Raw genomic sequence first — 22,029 nt, 5'->3', positions numbered from 1 at the left:
CACAAAGGGAGGCTGGATTCGAAGAACACCCTAGAAAAAGGTGTGAACATCAGGCAGTGTAGCGATCCTACGTTGGAACCACACAGACAGAGCTGACACATGAACCTTCAGGGAAGCCAGACGTAAGCCCAGGTCAAGACATGACTGGAGAAATGCCAAAATCCTAGAAACCCTGAACACCTGCGGATCAAAGTTTCTGAACTCACACCACTGAAAGTAAGTGTGCCACACCCTGTGGTAAATCCGAGCGGAGGCAGGTTTACACGCCCTGAGCATGGTACTGATGACAGAGCTCGAAAATCCCCGGGACCTTAAGAGGTCGGAGTACCAAGGACGTCTGGGCCACGCTGGAGCCACTAGCAGAAACATACCTCCGTTCTGTTTGATTTTTCTTAGTACCCGAGGCAGCAGGGAGATCGGAGGAAACAGGTACGCTAGGTAAAATGTCCACTTCACCGACAGCGCGTCCACCAGACTTGCGCCTGCGTCCCTTGTCCTTGAGCCGTAAACGGGCAACTTGTAGTTGTGACAGGAGGCCATCAGGTCCAACTCCGGCAATCCCCATTTGTCCACGAGAAGTTGAAACACCTCTGGGTGAAGCGACCATTCCCCTGGGTGCATGTCGTGACGGCTGAGGAAGTCCGCATCCCAGTTGAGGACTCCCAGGATGAAGACTGCCGAGATCGCAGGAAGGTGGCACTCCGCCCAAGCCAGGATGCAAGACACCTCTAACATTGCCGCCCGACTGCGAGTTCCTCCCTGGTGATTGATGTATGCCACCGTGGTGGCATTGTCGGATTGCACCTGTACCGCCCTTCTGTGAAGAGCGGTGCCGGAAGACAGCAGAGCCCCGTACACGGCCCGCAGCTCCAGAACGTTGGGCAGAACCGCTTCCTCCACAGACCAACGGCCCTGAAGAGACAACGAGCTGGTCACTGCCCCCCAACCCCGGAGACTGGCATCTGTTGTGAGCAACACCCAGTCCGGAATCCAAAAGGGGCGACCCTCGATGAGATGAGCTGTCTGAAGCCACCAAGCTAGAGACCGGCGCACTTCCGGGGACAAGACCAGTGTCAAGGATCGGATCAGGTGAGGTAACCCGTTCCATTCAGATAGAATCTGCCCCTTGGGCCTGGAATGGAACTGGGCAAACTCCACCATGTCGAATGCCGACACCATGGACCCTAGGACTTTCATTGCCGAGTGGACCGACACCCTGCAACTGCTCAGGCAACTGTGTATCCTCAGTTGTAGGGAGGACACCTTTTCTGGAGTCAGGAAAAACCTCTGCTGACGACAATCCAGAAGGGCTCCCAAATGGACCATCCGTTGCGATGGGATCAGAGATGACTTTTTCCAATTTATCAACCACCCGTGTGCCTGAAGACAAGCAATGGTCAGGTGGAGATGTCAAAGAAGTACTTCCGGGGAGCTCGCCAGCAGAAGAAGATCATCAGATACGGCAGCAGCCGTATACCCTGGCCCCGAAGGTGGGTGGCCATAATTGCCATCACCTTGGTGAACACCCTCGGAGCCATGGAAAGGCCAAAAGGCAACGCCCGAAACTGGTAGTGATGTTGCAGGATACAAACCTCAGATACCGCTGGTGTGCAGGTGCTATGGGCACATGGAGATAGGCGTCCTGGATATCCAGGGATACCATGTTATCCCCAGGTTCCATCGCCAGAATGATGGAACGTAACGTTTCCATCCTGAACTTGGGAACTCTGAGGGATTTGTTCAGAGACTTCAAATTCAGGATAGGGCGATGAGACCATTGGGCTTCTGTACCAGAAACAGAGTAGAATAGTACCCCGTCCAGCGTTGAGACTGCGGAATGGGAACAATGACCCCTGCTTGTAGCAAGGATTGTATAGCCACCTGAATCTGGGAAGCTTTAATCTTGTCCAGAGAAGGACTCGTGCAAAAAAACTGTTGGGGCGGCCTGAACCGAAAAGACAGGGCATACCCCTGAGAGACTACTTCTCGAACCCAGGCATCCGTGGTGGTATTGTGCCAACACTGGGCGAATTGGGGAAGTCGGCCTCCCACTCTGAGGTCCCCCAGAGGGAGGCCCGTCCCATCAGGCAGCAGGTTTATCCTCCTGCTTGGAAGAACGGCGCCGAGCACTCCAGGCTTACTTCTTGGGTTTAGAGGTGGTCTTAGCCGCCGACTGCCTCGGGAAGGACTGATCTTTTGCCTTACCCTGAACCCGAAAGGAACAAAAGACCGAGCTCCGGACCTTGGCAGGTGTTGCTGCTGAAGGGAGGAAAGCTGACTTGGATTTAGCCAGGGTATCCACTATTTTGTCCAAGTCCGGACCAAATAGCAATTCTCCATTGAAAGGTAAGGCCTCCTGACCTTTCTTTGAATCAGCATCCGCTCTCCAGGACCTCAGCCATAAGGATTGGCGGGCAGACACTGCTGCAGCCGATACTCGAGAGGTCAGCAGACTAGCATCCAGAGAGGCTTCTCCAATGTAGGAAGCAGCATCTCTCATCTGTCCTAACAACGCCCTCTGGACATCCGGAGCATCGTCCGGAAATGTATCCTCTAATGCGTTGGCCCAACCCTTAATGGCCTTGGCCACCCAGGAGATGGTCATGGACGGTCGGGCCACTGCCCCTGAGAGGGAGTAAATGGACTTTAAGCAAGTCTCAACTTTTCTGTCCGTGGGATCTTTCAGCGAGGATATAGACGGTAATGGCAGAGTAGCGCTCCTTATTAAACGGGTGACATGGGAATCCACCGCCGGTGGAGTTTCCCATTTTTTACAATGTGCCTCAGGAAAAGGATAATTAGAAGCCAATCGCTTCTCTGGCAGGAATCTCTTACTGGGCGCCTGCCAAGCCACCGCCATATGATCCGTCAACTGATCAGACAGGGGAAACACCGCAGAAGCCACCTTAGTTTTGTTGAAACTACGATAATGGCTCGCACCGCCCTAACCAGTGCTCGCACATTAATGGACAACTTGGTATCTACCTCCTGGACCGATGTGTCCGAGTCAGTGTCTTCATGAACCTCCCCATCATCTGAGGACCCCTCGAAGTTGGATAAATGTGCCGCCTGCGCCATTAGTGTGCGCTTTGACGCCCTTGAAGGCATGTCACTCTGCAACATTGACTGAAAAGCCGAAGACGCAAATTTTGTACTGAGTTGGAGAGCACATCCACCCAGGGTGGAGGAGCTGCCACAGGGGCCTGGAAGGGCACCACAGACTGCTGCGTTACAGGGGAAGCCTGTATATACATATGTAACCCACATCAGACTGAGACCCGAGGGGGCTCCGCAATCATTGCGGGACACCCGGGGAATGGGGGATGGCCGGCTGGGGCAATGCCCTAGTAGGAACAGCAGTCGGGACCGACAGACGGTCTGCAATAGACAACAGCACCTGAGAAAACATCGCCCATGGTGGTTCCTGCGTCATAGGAGGTTTTGATGGGCGAACCACCTGGCACCGTCTACACAGGCGATCCTGTGACAACCGCTTCCGCAGGAGACCAACACCGGAGCCACGGAGTGCTCAATCTCCTCTTTCGACATGACAAAATATATTATATGAATAAATATATCTGGCAACAAAGCAGAATCAAGCGCACTCACCAGTGTGCTGAACAACAGCCCACAATATGGCACTGTGAAGCACACAACTGTATGTGACGGACCTCACAAATACGTGATTTATATAAGTGAGGTCTGCAGAAACGCCCCTCCCCCACACACCTGCAGGGCTACGGAGAAGGAAAGGGAGCTAGGTATAGGCTGACAGTAAGTAGAAATAAGCACAGACAGGCAGCACTAGCAAAAGTCACATATAATGCAGAAAGATATACTCACTGCACTTTTCCACTACAATCAACCTGCCCAGATTCAGTGTCTGGGCGGGCTATAGTGCTGTGTACGCTGTCCTAAAACAAGGGAGCGGTACACAGGGGGACCGGTCCACGTGCTCCCTGAGAGATCTGCGCTGCCACAGAGAAAATGGCCCACAGAGACCTCAGAGGAGGAGTGGCCGAGTAACTGCAGCTCAGCGACGCCAGACTACGAGCTGAAAGGCGCGCTGAGCTAAGGGAAGGAGCCGCTAAACAGGGAAGGCTTCCTCCCCTGGCTAGCTATTAACCCCCGGGTTGCCGGCATCCCGCTCGCCGCTAAATAACCCTGGTGGTCTAGTGGACTGACGGGTTATTCCTCTGATGGAGGGGGAGCCCGCCGCCACCGCTAGCTCCCCCGGGGGGGCATAGGACTGCATCTTACAGGCACCCGTGAGCCGCCACTAATCAGTGACTCGCGGCTTACCTGTCACTCCCTGGCGTCTCCGGCAGCAGTCCAGGGAGGTCCCCAGAGTCCGGCTAGTACGGACTCTGGCCTCCCGCCGCGATCCCCAGTGCAATACTGGCGTCGCGGCGCCAGCGGGGAGTAAGAGCGGCAGCATGGGCATCTGCACAGACAGTCCTTCGCTGCCACTCTGAAGAGCCCAGTAAAAATAAAAAATTAACAAGGCTCTATAAAAAATTAAAAAGCTTTGGGGGGCTGCTCTTGCAGCCCCACTGCGCAGGGTGACCCGACTCTGGCCGGGCACCAACTGAAACTGGCGTGCCTGTGGCTCGGGGGCGGGGTATAGAGGAGGACAGACCCAAGTGCATCCTGGGAGCAGCTAAAGCTTTAACTGCATGGTGCCTGTGGATCCAGATCCAGCTATACCCTGTCAACCCTGTGGACTCCCTATGGACCCTGAAGTAGAAATGATCAGATTCTTTCCACTCAATTAATGCCACATCTACTGTCCTTGTTTAATGCTATTATTGGAGGGAAAGCCCCGCCAGATGGTTTTAATGAGGCCAGAATTATAGTATTGCCAAAACCTGGAAAAGACCCCACATCAGTCCTGTAGACCCAATTCGCTACTGAACCAGGATTTAAAATTGTTTCCTAAATTATTAGCTCAGCAACTTCAAAACATTCTTCCTAGAATACTCCATCCAGCACAAACTGGATTTGTTAAGGGTCGTACATCAGTACATAATGTGCGCCTGTTGATAGCAGCTTTGACACGTGCTAAACAAATAAATAATAGAGAGGCTGTGATAGTTAGCTGTGATGCCGATAAGACGTTCAATCGCGTTTCCTAGTCACATATATCACGTATCCTACACCTTCAGCGGTTACTTTATACACGTCCCACTGCCTTCCTGACAATTAATGGATTGAATTCTTCTCCTTTTTATTTATCAAGAGGCACACGCCAGGGATGCCCTTTATCCCCACTGCTTTTTGATCTTGCCTTGGATCCTTTAATACGCACATTTATTAAAAACGATCTGTGGAAAGGAATTTTATTGGGTAATCGTACGATCAAGGTGTCAACATTTGCAGACGACCTTCTTTTATATTTTAGTGAACCAAAGAGGGCCTTTCCCTCATTAATTAAAATATTAGAAGATTTCCATGACATTTCAGGCTTTCTGGTGAATTTTAATAAGACTGAAGCTTTAGCACTGTATGCTGATGCCAGACTGGAATGGGGAGACCAATTTCCCTTTTCGTTGGGCTCAAGGTCACTTGACATATCTAGGCTTAAGATTTCCAAATAAGTTGGAAAATTTATATTCAGCTAATATCACGCTTTCTATTCAACAGATGCCACAAGATTTTGATAAATGGAAACATCTGCCCTTATCTTTTACGGGCAGATGCCAGTTATATAAAATAACCTAATTTCCCAGATTGTTATATCCACTACAGATGCTTCCTTTTCTTCCAACAAAAAATGATGTTAAAACAATTAATGGAGCTTTATCTAAATTTATTTGGGCTGGCAAACGCACCCAGAATTTCGTTATTAAAGTTACAACAACCACTATCACTTGGAGGGGTGAATCTGCCGTGTGCACAGGATTATGCTATAGCAGCCAATTATAGATATGTCCTGGACTGGATAGGGAATAGCAGTTAATTTGCACATAGGGATTTAGATCAGGCCTTTAGTCCTGAATGTAATTGGTTAACGTATTGCATAGCCCACCCTTACACATTGATCCGGTTATTAAACTTAACCCTCTTTTGAATACTCCTTGCTCTGCTTGGCGACTATTGAGGAAACGACTCAATCTTTCACACACGAGGTCTTTGTTTAAACCAATCTTTTCTGATTTTACTTTACAAGATGATATATCTGTAAAAGTTTTCAGGGATTGGAATCTCCAGGGACTTAGTTTGGTTTATCAATTTTTAGATGAAGACTGCTCTACAATACTGTCTTTGTCTACACTTAAGGAACGCTATCCCAATATTAATTTTCCAGTGTTTGCATATTTTCAAGTAAAAAGTTATATTTTAAAAGCATTGTCACATCTTGATCAACTGGATAAAGTTAATGTTTTAGATACTGTGGTGAGGAGTGGGAAGGGGAGGCCAAGGTCTACTTCAATGCTTTATGATTATATACGAAGACGGTTGGATCTTGCCAAAGTTAATACAGGTTTGGCTAAATGGACAGATGAGTTTCCAGACTTGACGCTTCAATACGTCATTACGTCCTGTACCACACTAAATAAGCAATTGGTATCTTCTTCATATGCTGAGATGCACTACAAAATATTGCACAGAGCATATTATACACCAAAACTTAGACACTTAACAGGAACATCAGACAACTCTAATTGTTTTAAATGCTCAACACCCAATGCTGACATAGTACATTGCTTGTGGTCCTGTGAGATTGTCCAGATATTTTGGAGAGAAGTACAGTCTTATATAAATAATATATTAAATATCCCCTTTGAGATATCTATGGCATGGGCGCTGTGGAACCATTATCCTACCACAACTCAACCGAGAATATCAAGGGGAAAACGCTTATTATTAGCTAGAGTCGCGGGAACAGCAAAAAAAACTATCCTGTCACAGTGGTTCGATTCTAATTCTATTCCCTTAACGCTTATGTTACCAAGATTAATGTATCTTTATCAGATGGACTGGGTAGAAAGTTCTCTTGATATTGAAAATAGTGCAAAATTTTTTTTTAGGGTTATGGCTACCTTATATCAGTACTCTATCTTCATCTATTAAAGAAAGGATACGTAAAATAGTAATTATGACCACGTGGTATAATACGGAGATACTTGAGAAAGGTCATCCACCATTCTGAGGGTAAATCATATTGTTTATAGTTCATTATGTTGTGCGGGAGTCTTTTTTGCATAATACAGTCACTATATGGTTATTGCTATTTTCTAAGTATTATCTTTATAAGTTGCTGATTACTAGGTGGAGAATTTATCTTTTATTGTATGACATACATCCTAGCCTTCTCTATATTACTATGTCATTGAATTGTTATATTTATATGTTATATCGAGAAATGTATTCTCTGTTTAAAATGTGTAATAATAATATAATTATTATTAAAAAAAAAAAACGTGAACAGTATCAAAGGGTGTGAATACTTTTTATACCTACTGTATATTACACTTCAAAAGCTTAAACATGTGCATTTGTTTTCGCCATGTCTAATATTTGCCCTGTCTGATAAAGATTGAAGGTATAAAATAAGGATGTATTTAACTAAATATCAATAATAGTTTTAAATTAAATCAATTCCTCTTAACCCTGTTACTTGTCGTGCTAAATGCGGGCTGTTTACCTCATTTGTTGGTATTACTAGATGCTCCAAATATGGCTGAATAACGACGGTGAAATCATCCGTTGTATCATACAATCCGGTTTCCACCAGCTGGTGGGTTTTTTCCTAATAATAAACGTTTAAATATTATTTACATAGATCATGTCGCAATCACATAAAACATTTTCCTGTTTCCCTTGAGTCAGCCTATGAATGGGCACTGGAGAGAATAAAGCAGAGGGAGAGATGACATAGAACCTGATATATGTATATATATATATATATATATATATATATATATATATATATATGGGATACGTTCAGTATCACAGCACAGGCAATGGCGGCGCTTAGAATACCGGCGCCGAAATCCCGACACCTCTCAGAATCCCGGCACTGGCATCCGAAGGTAAGTAGCGGGGGTAAGGTTAGCATTAGAGTTAGGCACTAGCAGGAGGCTTAGGAACTAAGGGGTGTAGTTAGGGTGCGTGGAGGTTAGGTTTAGGCACCTGGGGGGGTTAGGTTCAGGAACCAGGGAGAGTTAAGGTAGGGAGAGGGGGAGGGTTAGGATACCTACCGACATGTGTCGGTATCCTAACCTTGTCGAGCTGCCATTTATTACTAATTATGATTATTCGTTATGATGTTTTTATTTTATATTATCGTTCTTTTGCATGTACAGTACCTAGAGCCCCTTTGATCCGTGTTCCGTTAGAGGGGCACCATATGTAATATTGAGCTATTACATATATGTAGCACTTGCTTTAAAACGAAGGTTGGGTGCCCCTAGAGGCTGGAAAAGCATCATATGGTCCACTCACCGCATGGGCTGCGCCGGAAGTATTTTTGCAACGGTACAACCAACTTGCTAACAAGTCTAGAATTTCTGTTGGGAGGGGGGGCAATCACTGCCTCTTGACAAGATTGCCCATTTTCCCGTTGCTGTCCACTTCCCGACTGAAGTGGGAGGCCGGGAGGATGGATGAAGCGATTTGCATTGAATTGCATCATCCTAGTCCCGTCCCTGCTGTAACATACCACAAATTGTGGTGTTGAACAGCAGGGAAAAGGGCCACAGTTACATGTAGCACAATGACGCCCAGCGCCCATTAGATAGGGTTGCTCCCTCCGGGACTCTCGGAGCGGGTCTTTAGAAAGTTGGCAAGTAGGCTTTACAACATTTATCAAAACAGAAATTCTACATAAATTTTACACTTATCCTTTTATTAAATTACACATAGAAAATAATAAGTACTGTTATAACTGACCCTAGAAAAATACGTGGGGTATCTCACAGTGATTACTGTACTTACTTGGTACTGCTTGTTGAATGACTTAAGCATTGCAATTTCTGCACTGTCATGCGCATTATCCACCACACATCCGCACAGCGCGCTGCACAAAGACACAAAATAGTTTAATTTTTCTGTTAAAATAACAGAAAACACTGCACGATTTATAAACGATTTTTAAACGATTGAACGATAACGACGTCATTATTGTTCAATCGCCTGCTAAAATCTTGTAGTGGATGCCCCCCTTTAGAAAGGTATAGACAGAGGACCACGTGGCCGTCTTACAAAGCTGTTCAACTGAGGCACCACGGCGGGCCGCCAACGAGGGACCCACAGAGCGAGTAGAATGAGCAGTAACAGTAGCCATAACAGGAAGGCCTGCCTGCGTGTAAGCCTGTGAGATAGTCATATGAAGCCATCTAGCCAATGTCTATTTGTTGGCTGGCTATCCCATAGAGCACAAATAAGGAGTCTGATTTCCGAAGGGAACTGGTACGGTCCACATATATCCTGAGGGCACAGACCACATCCAAGGAGGCCTCACCTGCTGAGAGGTCTGGTGATTGAAAGGCCGGGACTACATTTACTCAAAAATGTGGAAATTATTAACAACTTTAGGAAGGAAACCAGGGAGAGTCCGAAGCACAGCCCTGTCCTGGTGAAATATTAGAAATAGGGAGCGACAGGAAAGCGCACCTAAATCTGACACTCTTCTGGCGGACACTATAGCCAGAAGAAAAAGATGTTAACTACTTGAGTTCCACCGAATCCAGGGTTTCAAATGGAGGACCCTGGAGGACACGAAGAACTACTGACAAATCCCAAGGAGCCACTGGAGGGACAAAGGGAGGTTGAATCTGGAGGACAACCTGGAGGAAGGTGTGGATATCCGGAAGTGGAGCAAGTCTACGCTGGAACCAAATTGACAGAGCAGAGACATGCACTTTCAGTGAGGCCAGGCGGAGTCCAAAGTCCAATCCAGCTTGAAGGAAGGCCAGGACTCTGGAAATCCTAAACACCTGAGGGTCACAGGTTCTGGTATGACACCATTGGAAATATATATGCCACACTCTGTGGTAGATCCGAGCAGAGGCTGGATTACGCGCTCTGAGCATAGTTTTGACTACAGAGCTAGAGAATCCTTTAGAACTCAGGAGGGATGTCTCAAGAGCCATGTCGTCAAAGACAGACGACCCAGGTCCGGGTAAAGGCAAGGACCTTGAGACAACAGGTCTGGTCGTCGAGGCAGCAGGAACAGAGTGTCAATGGAGAGAATCCGAAGATCTGAGTACCAATGACGTCTGGGCCAAGCTGGAGTCACCAGCAGGACAGTGCCTCCTTCTTGTTTGAACTTCCGAAGAACTCGAGGAAGAAGGGAGACTGGAGGGAACAGGTAAGCAAACTGGAAGGTCCACTTCACTGGAAGGTCCACTTCACTGATGTGTCTACAAAGGTTGCCTTGGCATCCCTTGTTCTGGACCCGTACACTGGCAGTTTGTGATTGTGTCGGGAAGCCATGAGGTCCACTTCTGGGAGGCCCCATCTGTTCACTAAAAGTTGAAATACCTCTTGTTGAAGTGACCATTTCCTGGGATGCATGTTGTGATGGCTGGGGAAGTCTGCTTACCAATTGAGAATTCCCTGAATGAACACTGTAGAGATGGTTGGGAGGCGACCCTCGGCCCATGTCAGAATGCGTGATACTTCTGTCATTGCTGCCCGACTTTGAGTGCCTACTTGATGGTTGATGTAAGCCACTGTTTTGGCATTGTCGGAATGAACCTGTACAGGTTTTCCATGAAGTATATGCTGGGCCAGTTTGAGGGCCCTGTAGACAGCCCAAAGGTCCAATATGTTGATTGGCAGGGTTGATTCGACTGATGTCCAACGGCCCTGAAAGGAGTGCAAACCGGTCACTGAGCCCCAACCCCAGAGACTGGCGGTCTAAGTCAATGTTTCAATTCATATAAATAATTTTCAGGTCCTGATGAAAATTCATTATATGAATTGAAACGTTCACTTAGACCGGGAGGTCTCCGTGTAATTTTTTCTACAAAACTGTCTGAGTGCAGCCTATTATACATTTGTTTATATACAGTATGTATGATATATATGTACTGTATGTATAATAGATATATATATATAAATAATATTTATAGGTAAATTTAAATGTGTACTCCATATATATATATATATATATATATATATGTGTGTGTGTGTATATATATGTGTGTATTAGCGTTTGTATATATGTGTGTGTGTTTATATACATATATATATAATGTTATATACAGTATATACAGTATGTATATATATATATATATATATATATATATGTTAGGGGTGTGCATCGGCCACTTTTCGTGTTTTGTGTTTTGGATCTGGATCTTTCTTCGTGTTTTGGATCTGGATTGGTTTTGCCAAAACCACCCTCCGGTGTTTTGGGTTCTGGGTTTTGTGTTTTGGATCTGTATTTTTTTGAAAAAAAGCATAAAAACAGCTAAAATCACAGAATGTGTTGATTTTTCTGCTCCTATGCTATTATTAACCTCAAAAATCTTAATTTCCACTCATTTCCAGTTTATTCTGAACACCTCACAATAGTGTTTTTATGTCCAAAAGGTTGCACCGAGGTAGCTGGATGACTATGCTAAGCGACACGAGTGGGCGGCACAAACACGTGGCCCATCTAGGAGTGACTCTGCAGTGGCAGACAGGATGGCAGTTTGAAAAACTAGGCCCCAAACAGTACATAATGCAAAGAAAAAAAAGAGGTGCAAGATGGAATTGTCCTTGGGCCCTCCGACCCACCCTTATGTTGTATAAACAGGACATGCACACTTTAACAAACCAATAATTTCAGCGCCAGGGTCTGCCACACGACTGTGGCTGAAATGATTGGTTCGTTTGGGCCCCCACAAAACAAGCTGGCAATTAATCTGGCCCTGCACAAACTGGCTCTACGGAGGCAAGATGTCGCCCTCATCCTCCTCATTCACCGATTCCTCACCCTCTTCAGTGTTGTGTACATCCTCATCCTCACAGAGTATTAATTAGTCCCCGCTGGAATCCACCACCACAGGTCCCTCTGTACGTTCTGGAGGCTGGTCTCCCTGGAAAAGTTGATAATTCATTTTTATGAACATCATCTTCTCCACATTTTGTGGAAGCAACCTCCTACGCCTTTTGCTGACAAGGTTCCCGGCTGCACTAAACACTCTTTCGGAGTGCACACTGGAGGGGGGGCAACTCAGGTAAAATAGAGTCAGTTTGTACAGGGGCTTCCAAATTGCCTCTTTTTCCTGCCAGTACATGTACGGACTGTCTGACCTACATGCCTACTTGGATGCTGTCACCGATGTAATCCTTTAACAGACAGACGCACGCTTGTCGCTGCTGCTTTGAGGATGCAAGTGTGGCAACAGCCCACACAATTCACAAAGACAGAAAAAAAAAGAATTTTTTTATTGTTTGTGGAGCGCACTTTGAGGGTTACACCACCCTTTAACAGACAGACGCACGCTTGTCGCTGCTGCTTTGAGGACAGTATCATATGCAGTGACAGTAGACTTGTCAGAAATTGTTGGCACGTCCTTCAGTCCGAACCAGATGTCCAAACCAGCCCTTGACTTATGACACAGGCGCACGCTTGGCGCTGCTACTGTGTTGATGCACGTGCGGCTACATCGCACACAAGTCACAAACACATAAAAAAAATAGTTTTTTATTTTTTGGAGCACTTTGAGGTTTACACCACCCTTTAACAGACAGACGCACGCTTGTCGCTGCTGCTTTGAGGATGCAGGTGCGGCTACAGCCCACACAATTCACAAAGACAGAAAAAAAAAGAAGAATTTTTTTATTGTTTGTGGAGCGCACTTTGAGGGTTACACCACCCTTTAACAGACAGACGCACGCTTGTCGCTGCTGCTTTAAGGATGCAGGTGCGGCTACAGCCCACACATTTCACAAAGAGAAAAGAAAATAATTTTTTTATTGTTTGTGGAGCGCACTTTGAGGGTTACACCACCCTTTAACAGACAGACGCACGCTTGTCGCTGCTGCTTTGAGGACAGTATCATATGCAGTGACAGTAGACTTGTCAGAAATTGTTGGCACGTCCTTCAGTCCGGACCAGATGTCCAAACCGGCCCTTGACTTATGACACAGGCGCACGCTTGGCGCTGCTACTGTGTTGATGCACGTGCGGCTACATCGCACACAAGTCACAAACACATAAAAAAATAGTTTTTTATTTTTTGAGCACTTTGAGGGTTACACCACCCTTTAACAGACAGACGCACGCTTGTCGCTGCTGCTTTGAGGATGCAGGTGGAATCTAGACGGGATTTGGAACCGGGGACACACTACCTCCATCAATTGTCTAAATCCCACTGCACTAATGGCGGATACCGGACGCACGTCTAACGCCAACATAGCAGTCAAGGCCTCAGTTGTACGTTTTGCTTCAGGATGACTGCTGTCGTACTTCATCCTCATCGCTAGGGACTGTTGGAGGGTCAGTTGTTTAGTAAAAGTAGTGGTGTTCCTACTTCCTCTCTGGGATGATGAACAACTCCCAGCAGCAGCAACAGCACCAGGAGGAAGTGGTTCTTGATCTTTCCCTATTTTATTTTTATCGGAGAAAGTTTGGTCCTCCATTTAGGTTATATTGATATATACGTGCGGCTAAGGCGCACACAAACACAGAAAATATTTTTTTATTTTGTTTGGAGTGTACTTTGGGGGTTACAGCACCCTTTAACGGTCAAGCCAGCCGGCCCTTTACTTATGACACAGGCGCACGCTTGGCACTACTTTGTTGATGCACGTGCGGCTACTGCGCACACAATTCACAAACACAGAAAATATTTTTTTATTTTGTTTGGAGTGTACTTTGGGGGTTACAGCACCCTTTAACGGTCAATCCAGCCGGCCCTTTACTTATGACACAGGCGCACGCTTGGCACTACTTTGTTGATGCACGTGCGGCTACTGTGCACACAATTCACAAACACAGAAAATATTTTTTTATTTAGTTTGGAGTGTACTTTGGGGGTTACAGCACCCTTTAACGGTCAAGCCAGCCGGCCCTTTACTTATGACACAGGCGCATGCTTGGCACTACTTTGTTGATGCACGTGCGGCTACTGCGCACACAATTCACAAACACAGAAAATATTTTTTTATTTGGTTTGGAGTGTACTTTGGTGGTTACAGAACCCTTTAACGGTCAAGCCAGCCGGCCCTTTACTTCTGACACAGGCGCACGCTTAGCACTACTTTGTTGATGCACGTGCGGCTACTGCGCACACAATTCACAAACACAGAAAAAAATTTTTTATTTTGTTTGGAGTGTACTTTGGGGGTTACAGCACCCTTTAACGGTCAAGCCAGCCGGCCCTTTACTTATGACACAGGCGCACGCTTGGCACTACTTTGTTGATGCACGTACGGCTACTGCGCACACAATTCACAAACACAGAAAATATTTTTTTATTTTGTTTGGAGTGTACTTTGGGGGTTACAGCACCGTTTAACGGTCAATCCAGCCGGCCCTTTACTTATGACACAGGCGCACGCTTGGCACTACTTTGTTGATGCACGTGCGGCTACTGCGCACACAATTCACAAACACAGAAAATATTTTTTTATTTGGTTTGGAGTGTACTTTGGGGGTTACAGCACCCTTTAACGGTCAAGCCAGCTGGCCCTTTACTTATGACACAGGCGCACGCTTGGCACTACTTTGTTGATGCACGTGCGGCTACTGTGCACACAATTCACAAACACAGAAAATATTTTTTTATTTGGTTTGGAGTGTACTTTGGGGGTTACAGCACCCTTTAATGGTCAAGCCAGCCGGCCCTTTACTTATGACACAGGCGCACGCTTGGCACTACTTTGTTGATGCACGTGCGGCTACTGCGCACACAATTCACAAACACAGAAAATATTTTTTTATTTGGTTTGGAGTGTACTTTGGGGGTTACAGAACCCTTTAACGGTCAAGCCAGCCGGCCCTTTACTTATGACACAGGCGCACGCTTGGCATTACTTTGTTGATGCACGTGCGGCTACTGCGCACACAATTCACAAACACAGAAAATATTTTTTTATTTTGTTTGGAGTGTACTTTGGGGGTTACAGCACCCTTTAACGGTCAATCCAGCCGGCCCTTTACTTATGACACAGGCGCACGCTTGGCACTACTTTGTTGATGCACGTGCGGCTACTGCGCACACAATTCACAAACACAGAAAATATTTTTTTATTTAGTTTGGAGTGTACTTTGGGGGTTACAGCACCCTTTAACGGTCAAGCCAGCTGGCCCTTTACTTATGACACAGGCGCACGCTTGGCACTACTTTGTTGATGCACGTGCGGCTACTGTGCACACAATTCACAAACACAGAAAATATTTTTTTACATGGTTTGGAGTGTACTTTGGGGGTTACAGCACCCTTTAACGGTCAAGCCTGCCGGCCCTTTACTTATAACACAGGCGCACGCTTGGCACTACTTTGTTGATGCACGTGCGGCTACTGCGCACACAATTCACAAATACAGAAAATATTTTTTTATTTTGTTTGGAGTGTACTTTGGGGGTTACAGCACCCTTTAACGGACAAGCCAGCCGGCCCTTTACTTATGGGACACAGGCGCACGCTTGGCGCTGCTCCTTTGTTGATGCACGTGCAGCCACAGTGGACACAACCCCTATGGACAACAGCAGCACAGCGCAGCACAGCACAACACTACACTGCACTACACTACACTACACTACACAGCCCAGCCAGCCCTAACTCCCACCCTCCCTCTTCACTGTCCACAGCCGAGTGAGAAAATGGCGCCGACGCGGGTACCTTATATAGGATCCAAAACACGCGAGACCCGGAAGGCGGGATGATGAAGTTTTGCCTCGATTTCAGATCCGAGTCAGGCGGGAAAAGTCGAGCCTGACTCGGATCGGCCTCGGATCGGGGGGTCTCGGGGAAATCCGAACCCGCTCACCCCTAATATAATATATATATATTTATACATTTAGGGTTCCTGGGGGATGCGCTATGTAACCAATGACGGCTGAGATGCACAGGATGACGATAGCATCCGGTAGTGTTCCTGCTAGGCTGTTTTAGCGGGACAACGCGCCCTGTCCAATTTTAAAAGGGCAAAATGCACCCTGCCCTTTTAGCTGTGCCCCGCTAAAACAGCCTGCCCTGTACCTTCCCCATCGGCGGGCTGCAGTGTCCCACTGGTGGGAAAAGTTTCAGTGACCAATCACCGGCGGGTTAATAGAAGCCATGCTTGTGTGCGCAAAGCATTTTTATACCGTGAGGGGAGAGCTTGGAGGAAGCCCAAAACCTTGGTAAGTGCTGGATACACCCCCAAGTGTGATGAATTGGGGGCATGTCACAAGGAAATGCCCTTCCTGGTTGACCGCACCCACATTGAATGTGCACACAGAGACTCCCTGCCCTGCCCGAGGTCTAGCGGAAACACTAATCTGGCTGCTATGTGCTGCGGCCAATAAGATTTTGTCCTGTCTCCCCCTCCAATAGACAGCAGAAGTTGCTGTACCTGGGCACAGGATTTCTCTTTTCAGCCCTATATACAGTAGCCACCGGATTGGAGGTCTGATTTATACACTAGCCACCAGATTGGAGGTCTGATTTATACACTAGCCAGCAGATTGGAGGTCACCAGATTGGAGGTCTGATTTATACACTAGCCACCAAATTGGAGGTCTGATTTATACACTAACCACCAGATTGGAGGTCTGATTTATACACTAACCACCAGATTGGAGGTCTGATTTATACACTAACCACCAGATTGGAGGTCTGATTTATACACTAGCCAGTAGCCACCAGATTGGAGGTCTGATTTATACACTGCCACCAGCTTGGAGGTCTGATTTATACACTAGCCACCAGATTGGAGGTCTGAATTATACACTAGCCAGTAGCCACCAGATTGGAGGTCTGATTTATACACTAGCCACCAGATTGGAGGGCTGATTTATACACTAGCCACCAGATTCTAGGTCTGAATTATACACTAGCCCGTAGCCACCAGATTGGAGGTCTGATTTATACACTAGCCACCAGATTGGAGGGCTGATTTATGCACTAGCCACCAGATTGGAGGTCTGAATTATACACTAGCCACCAGATTGGAGGTCTGATGTATACACTAGCCACCAGATTGGAGGTCTGATTTATACACTAGCCAGTAGCCACCAGATTGGAGGTCTGATTTATACACTAGCCAGTAGCCACCAGATTGGAGGTCTGATATATACACTAGCCACCAGACTGGAGGTCTGATTTATACACTTGCCAGTAGCCACCAGATTGGAGGTCTGATTTATACACTAGCCAGTAGCCATCAGATTTTTAGGTCTGATTAATACACTAGCCACCAGATTAGAGGTCTGATTTATACACTAGCCAGTAGCCACCAGATTGGAGGTCTGATTTATACACTAGCCAGTAGCCACCAGATTGGAGGTCTGATTTATACACTAGCCAGTAGCCACCAGATTGGAGGTCTGATATATACACTAGCCACCAGACTGGAGGTCTGATTTATACACTTGCCAGTAGCCACCAGATTGGAGGTCTGATTTATACACTAGCCAGTAGCCATCAGATTTTTAGGTCTGATTAATACACTAGCCACCAGATTAGAGGTCTGATTTATACACTAGCCAGTAGCCATCAGATTTTTAGGTCTGATTAATACACTAGCCACCAGATTAGAGGTCTGATTTATACACTAGCCAGTAGCCACCAGATTGGAGGTCTGATTTATACACTAGCCACCAGATTGGAGGTCTGATTTATACACTAGCCACCAGATTGGAGGTCTGATTTATACACTAGCCACCAGATTGGAGGTCTGATTTATACACTAACCACCAGATTGGAGGTCTGATTTATACACTAACCACCAGATTGGAGGTCTGATTTATACACTAGCCAGTAGCCACCAGATTGGAGGTCTGATTTATACACTAGCCACCAGCTTGGAGGTCTGATTTATACACTAGCCACCAGATTGGAGGTCTGAATTATACACTAGCCAGTAGCCACCAGATTGGAGGTCTGATTTATACACTAGCCACCAGATTGGAGGTCTGATTTATACACTAGCCACCAGATTCTAGGTCTGAATTATACACTAGCTCGTAGCCACCAGATTGGAGGTCTGATTTATACAGTAGCCACCAGATTGGAGGGCTGATTTATGCACTAGCCACCAGATTGGAGGTCTGAATTATACACTAGCCACCAGATTGGAGGTCTGATGTATACACTAGCCACCAGATTGGAGGTCTGATTTATACACTAGCCAGTAGCCACCAGATTGGAGGTCTGATTTATACACTAGCCAGTAGCCACCAGATTGGAGGTCTGATTTATACACTAGCCACCAGACTGGAGGTCTGATTTATACACTAGCCAGTAGCCACCAGATTGGAGGTCTGATTTATACACTAGCCACCAGATTGGAGGTCTGATTTATACACTAGCCACCAGATTGGAGGTCTATTACATTCTCCCCATAGTGTCTGCAATCCATCTAGTCATGGCCTAGTGAAGGCACTGGCCTTTGTTGATGCACGTGCAGCCACAGTGCACACAATTCACAAACACAGAAAATTTTTTTTTTTTTTTAGCACTTGGGGGGAGCACCCCTGACAGACAGAGCACCCCCTGGACAACACTACAGCACCCCTTTAGGACTGGAACACTGCACAGGACTTTGGAGTGGACACAGCCCATATGGACAACTGACTGCACAACACAGTCCAGCCAGCCCCTATAGACTTTGAAGTAGTGGACACAACCCCTATGGACAACAGCAGCACAGCGCAGCACAGCACAACACTACACTGCACTACACTACACTACACAGCCCAGCCAGCCCTAACTCCCACCCTCCCTCTTCACTGTCCACAGCCGAGTGAGAAAATGGCGCCGACGTGGGTACCTTATATAGGATCCAAAACCCGCGAGACCCGGAAGGCGGGATGATGACGTTTTGCCTCGATTTCAGATCCGAGTCAGGTGGGAAAAGTCGAGCCTGACTCGGATCGAGGGGGCTCGGGGGGGTTCGGATTTCAGAAATCCGAACCCGCTCACCCCTAATATATATATATATATATTTATACATTTAGGGGTCCTGGGGGATGCGCTATGCAACCAATGACGGCTGAGATGCACAGCATGACGATAGCATCCGGTAGTGTTCCTGCTAGGCTGTTTTAGCGGGACGACGCGCCCTGTCCAATTTTAAAAGGGCAAAATGCACCCTGCCCTTTTAGCTGCGCCCCGCTAAAACAGCCTGCCCTGTACCTTCCCCATCGGCGGGCTGCAGTGTCCCACTGGTTGGAAAAGTTTCAGTGACCAATCTCCGGCGGGTTAATAGAAGCCATGCTTGTGTGCGCAAAGCATGTTTATACCGTGAGGGGAGAGCTTGGAGGAAGCCTAGCACCTTGGTAAGTGCTGGATACACCCCCAAGTGTGATCAATTGGGGGCATGTCACAAAGAAATGCCCTTCCTGGTTGACCGCACCCACATTGAACGTGCACACAGAGACTCCCTGCCCTGCCCGAGGTCTAGCGGAAACACTAATCTGGCTGCTATGTGCTGCGGCCAATAAGATTTTGTCCTGTCTCCCCCTCCAATAGACAGCAGAAGTTGCTGTACCTGGGCGCAGGATTTCTCTTTTCAGCCCTATATACACTAGCCACCGGATTGGAGATCTGATTTATACACTAGCCACCAGATTGGAGGTCTGATTTATACACTAGCCAGCAGATTGGAGGTCACCAGATTGGATGTCTGATTTATACACTAGCCACCAAATTGGAGGTCTGATTTATACACTAACCACCAGATTGGAGGTCTGATTTATACACTAACCACCAGATTGGAGGTCTGATTTATACACTAACCACCAGATTGGAGGTCTGATTTATACACTAGCCACCAGCTTGGAGGTCTGATTTATACACTAGCCACCAGATTGGAGGTCTGAATTATACACTAGCCAGTAGCCACCAGATTGGAGGTCTGATTTATACACTAGCCTCCAGATTGGAGGTCTGATTTATACACTAGCCACCAGATTCTAGGTCTGAATTATACACTAGCCAGTAGCCACCAGATTGGAGGTCTGATTTATACACTAGCCACCAGATTGGAGGGCTGATTTATACACTAGCCACCAGATTGGAGGTCTGAATTATACACTAGCCACCAGATTGGATGTATACACTAGCCACCAGATTGGAGGTCTGATTTATACACTAGCCAGTAGCCACCAGATTGGAGGTCTGATTTATACACTAGCCAGTAGCCACCAGATTGGAGGTCTGATTTATACACTAGCCACCAGATTGGAGGTCTGATTTATACACTAGCCAGTAGCCACCAGATTGGAGGTCTGATTTATACACTAGCCAGTAGCCACCAGATTGGAGGTCTGATTTATACACTAGCCACCAGATTGGAGGTCTGATTTATACACTAGCCAGTAGCCACCAGATTGGAGGTCTGATTTATACACTAGCCACCAGATTGGAGGTCTGATTTATACACTAGCCACCAGATTGGAGGTCTGAATTATACACTAGCCAGTAGCCACCAGATTGGAGGTCTGATTTATACACTAGCCACCAGATTGGAGGTCTGATTTATACACTAGCCACCAGATTCTAGGTCTGAATTATACACTAGCCAGTAGCCACCAGATTGGAGGTCTGATTTATACACTAGCCACCAGATTGGAGGGCTGATTTATACACTAGCCACCAGATTGGAGGTCTGAATTATACACTAGCCACCAGATTGGAGGTCTGATGTATACACTAGCCACCAGATTGGAGGTCTGATTTATACACTAGCCAGTAGCCACCAGATTGGAGGTCTGATTTATACACCAGCCAGTAGCCACCAGATTGGAGGTCTGATTTATACACTAGCCACCAGACTGGAGGTCTGATTTATACACTAGCCAGTAGCCACCAGATTGGAGGTCTGATTTATACACTAGCCAGTAGCCACCAGATTGGAGGTCTGATTTATACACTAGCCACCAGATTGGAGGTCTGATTTATACACTAGCCAGTAGCCACCAGATTGGAGGTCTGATTTATACACTAGCCACCAGATTGGAGGTCTGATTTATACACTAGCCACCAGATTGGAGGTCTGATTTATACACTAGCCACCAGATTGGAGGTCTGATTTATACACTAGCCACCAGATTGGAGGTCTATTACATTCTCCCCATAGTGTCTGCAATCCATCTAGTCATGGCCTAGTGAAGGCATTGGCTTTTCGGAGGGACTCTACAGATGTGTCCTCATACAGTTTTGCTCAAGTCGCGGTATATAGCCCGTCTCAACGTACCAGGTCCTGCCGAGAGCCTTCTTCGCTCAAAATCAGCTGGGAGCGACAAAACTACATTAATAGTGATCAATTTGATGCGAGACATTTATATTTCGGTGTGCGACTAAGTCTGAATTTGGATAGAAAGTGCTACGATGCAGCGGTCGCAGCTTTTTCTCACGCCAAGTTCCGCTGTGACTTTGTACGAGTTTAAAACTAATTCCTGTGCAGTTAAAGTTGCAGCCCGGCGTGTCTGGCACACTTTGGTGTTTTGCTGCCTCTTGAGATGCAAAAAAGATGCAAAATGTAAAGAATACTAGGGTGCACTATACCTCTCCGAGCATCTGTCGCCCCAGGCTCTCACGCCGTATGGCGTATAGACGCTGGAAGAGTATGAGGACACATCTGTATGTTGTGTGTTTCCTCGGTTTTGATACTAGCAGCATAGGTTCTGAGTACTGGTACCAGCAACGCTTTTGTGGAAGGGGGAGTGAAGCTGTTTTTTTTTTTTTAGTAAATTTGTGTTTATTTTATTTTGTTTTAAACTATGATGATGATGACTGGAGGTATCAAAGCATGATGTTACCCTTAATTATCATACATGCTATTTTTGCATACACATTTTTGATGGTGTAATATATTTTACGTAAAACTCTGCATCAGCACCAAACTGTCTACACCTGAGGTTTCTGTAGAGATGTC

At 46.5% G+C, this 22,029-nt stretch overlaps 1 protein-coding gene across 1 annotated transcript in view; it reads right to left on the bottom strand.

Annotated features, from left to right (window-relative positions):
- LOC148532314 (phospholipase B1, membrane-associated-like) overlaps nt 1-22,029 on the bottom strand; it is a 243,485-nt gene that overhangs the window by 135,236 nt on the left and 86,220 nt on the right. Inside the window, exons 26-27 of the mRNA XM_088467994.1 lie at nt 8,941-9,022; nt 7,649-7,753 (exon numbers count right to left, since the gene is read on the bottom strand). Coding sequence (XP_088324120.1) covers nt 7,649-7,753; nt 8,941-9,022 — 187 coding nt within the window. The remainder of the gene's footprint in view (nt 1-7,648; nt 7,754-8,940; nt 9,023-22,029) is intronic.

The sequence above is a fragment of the Taudactylus pleione genome, unplaced genomic scaffold, assembly GCF_031769625.1.
Source record: "Taudactylus pleione unplaced genomic scaffold, aTauple2 ptg000079l, whole genome shotgun sequence".
Lineage (NCBI taxonomy): Eukaryota > Metazoa > Chordata > Amphibia > Anura > Myobatrachidae > Taudactylus > Taudactylus pleione.
This window is presented reverse-complemented; position numbering and strand designations above follow the sequence as displayed.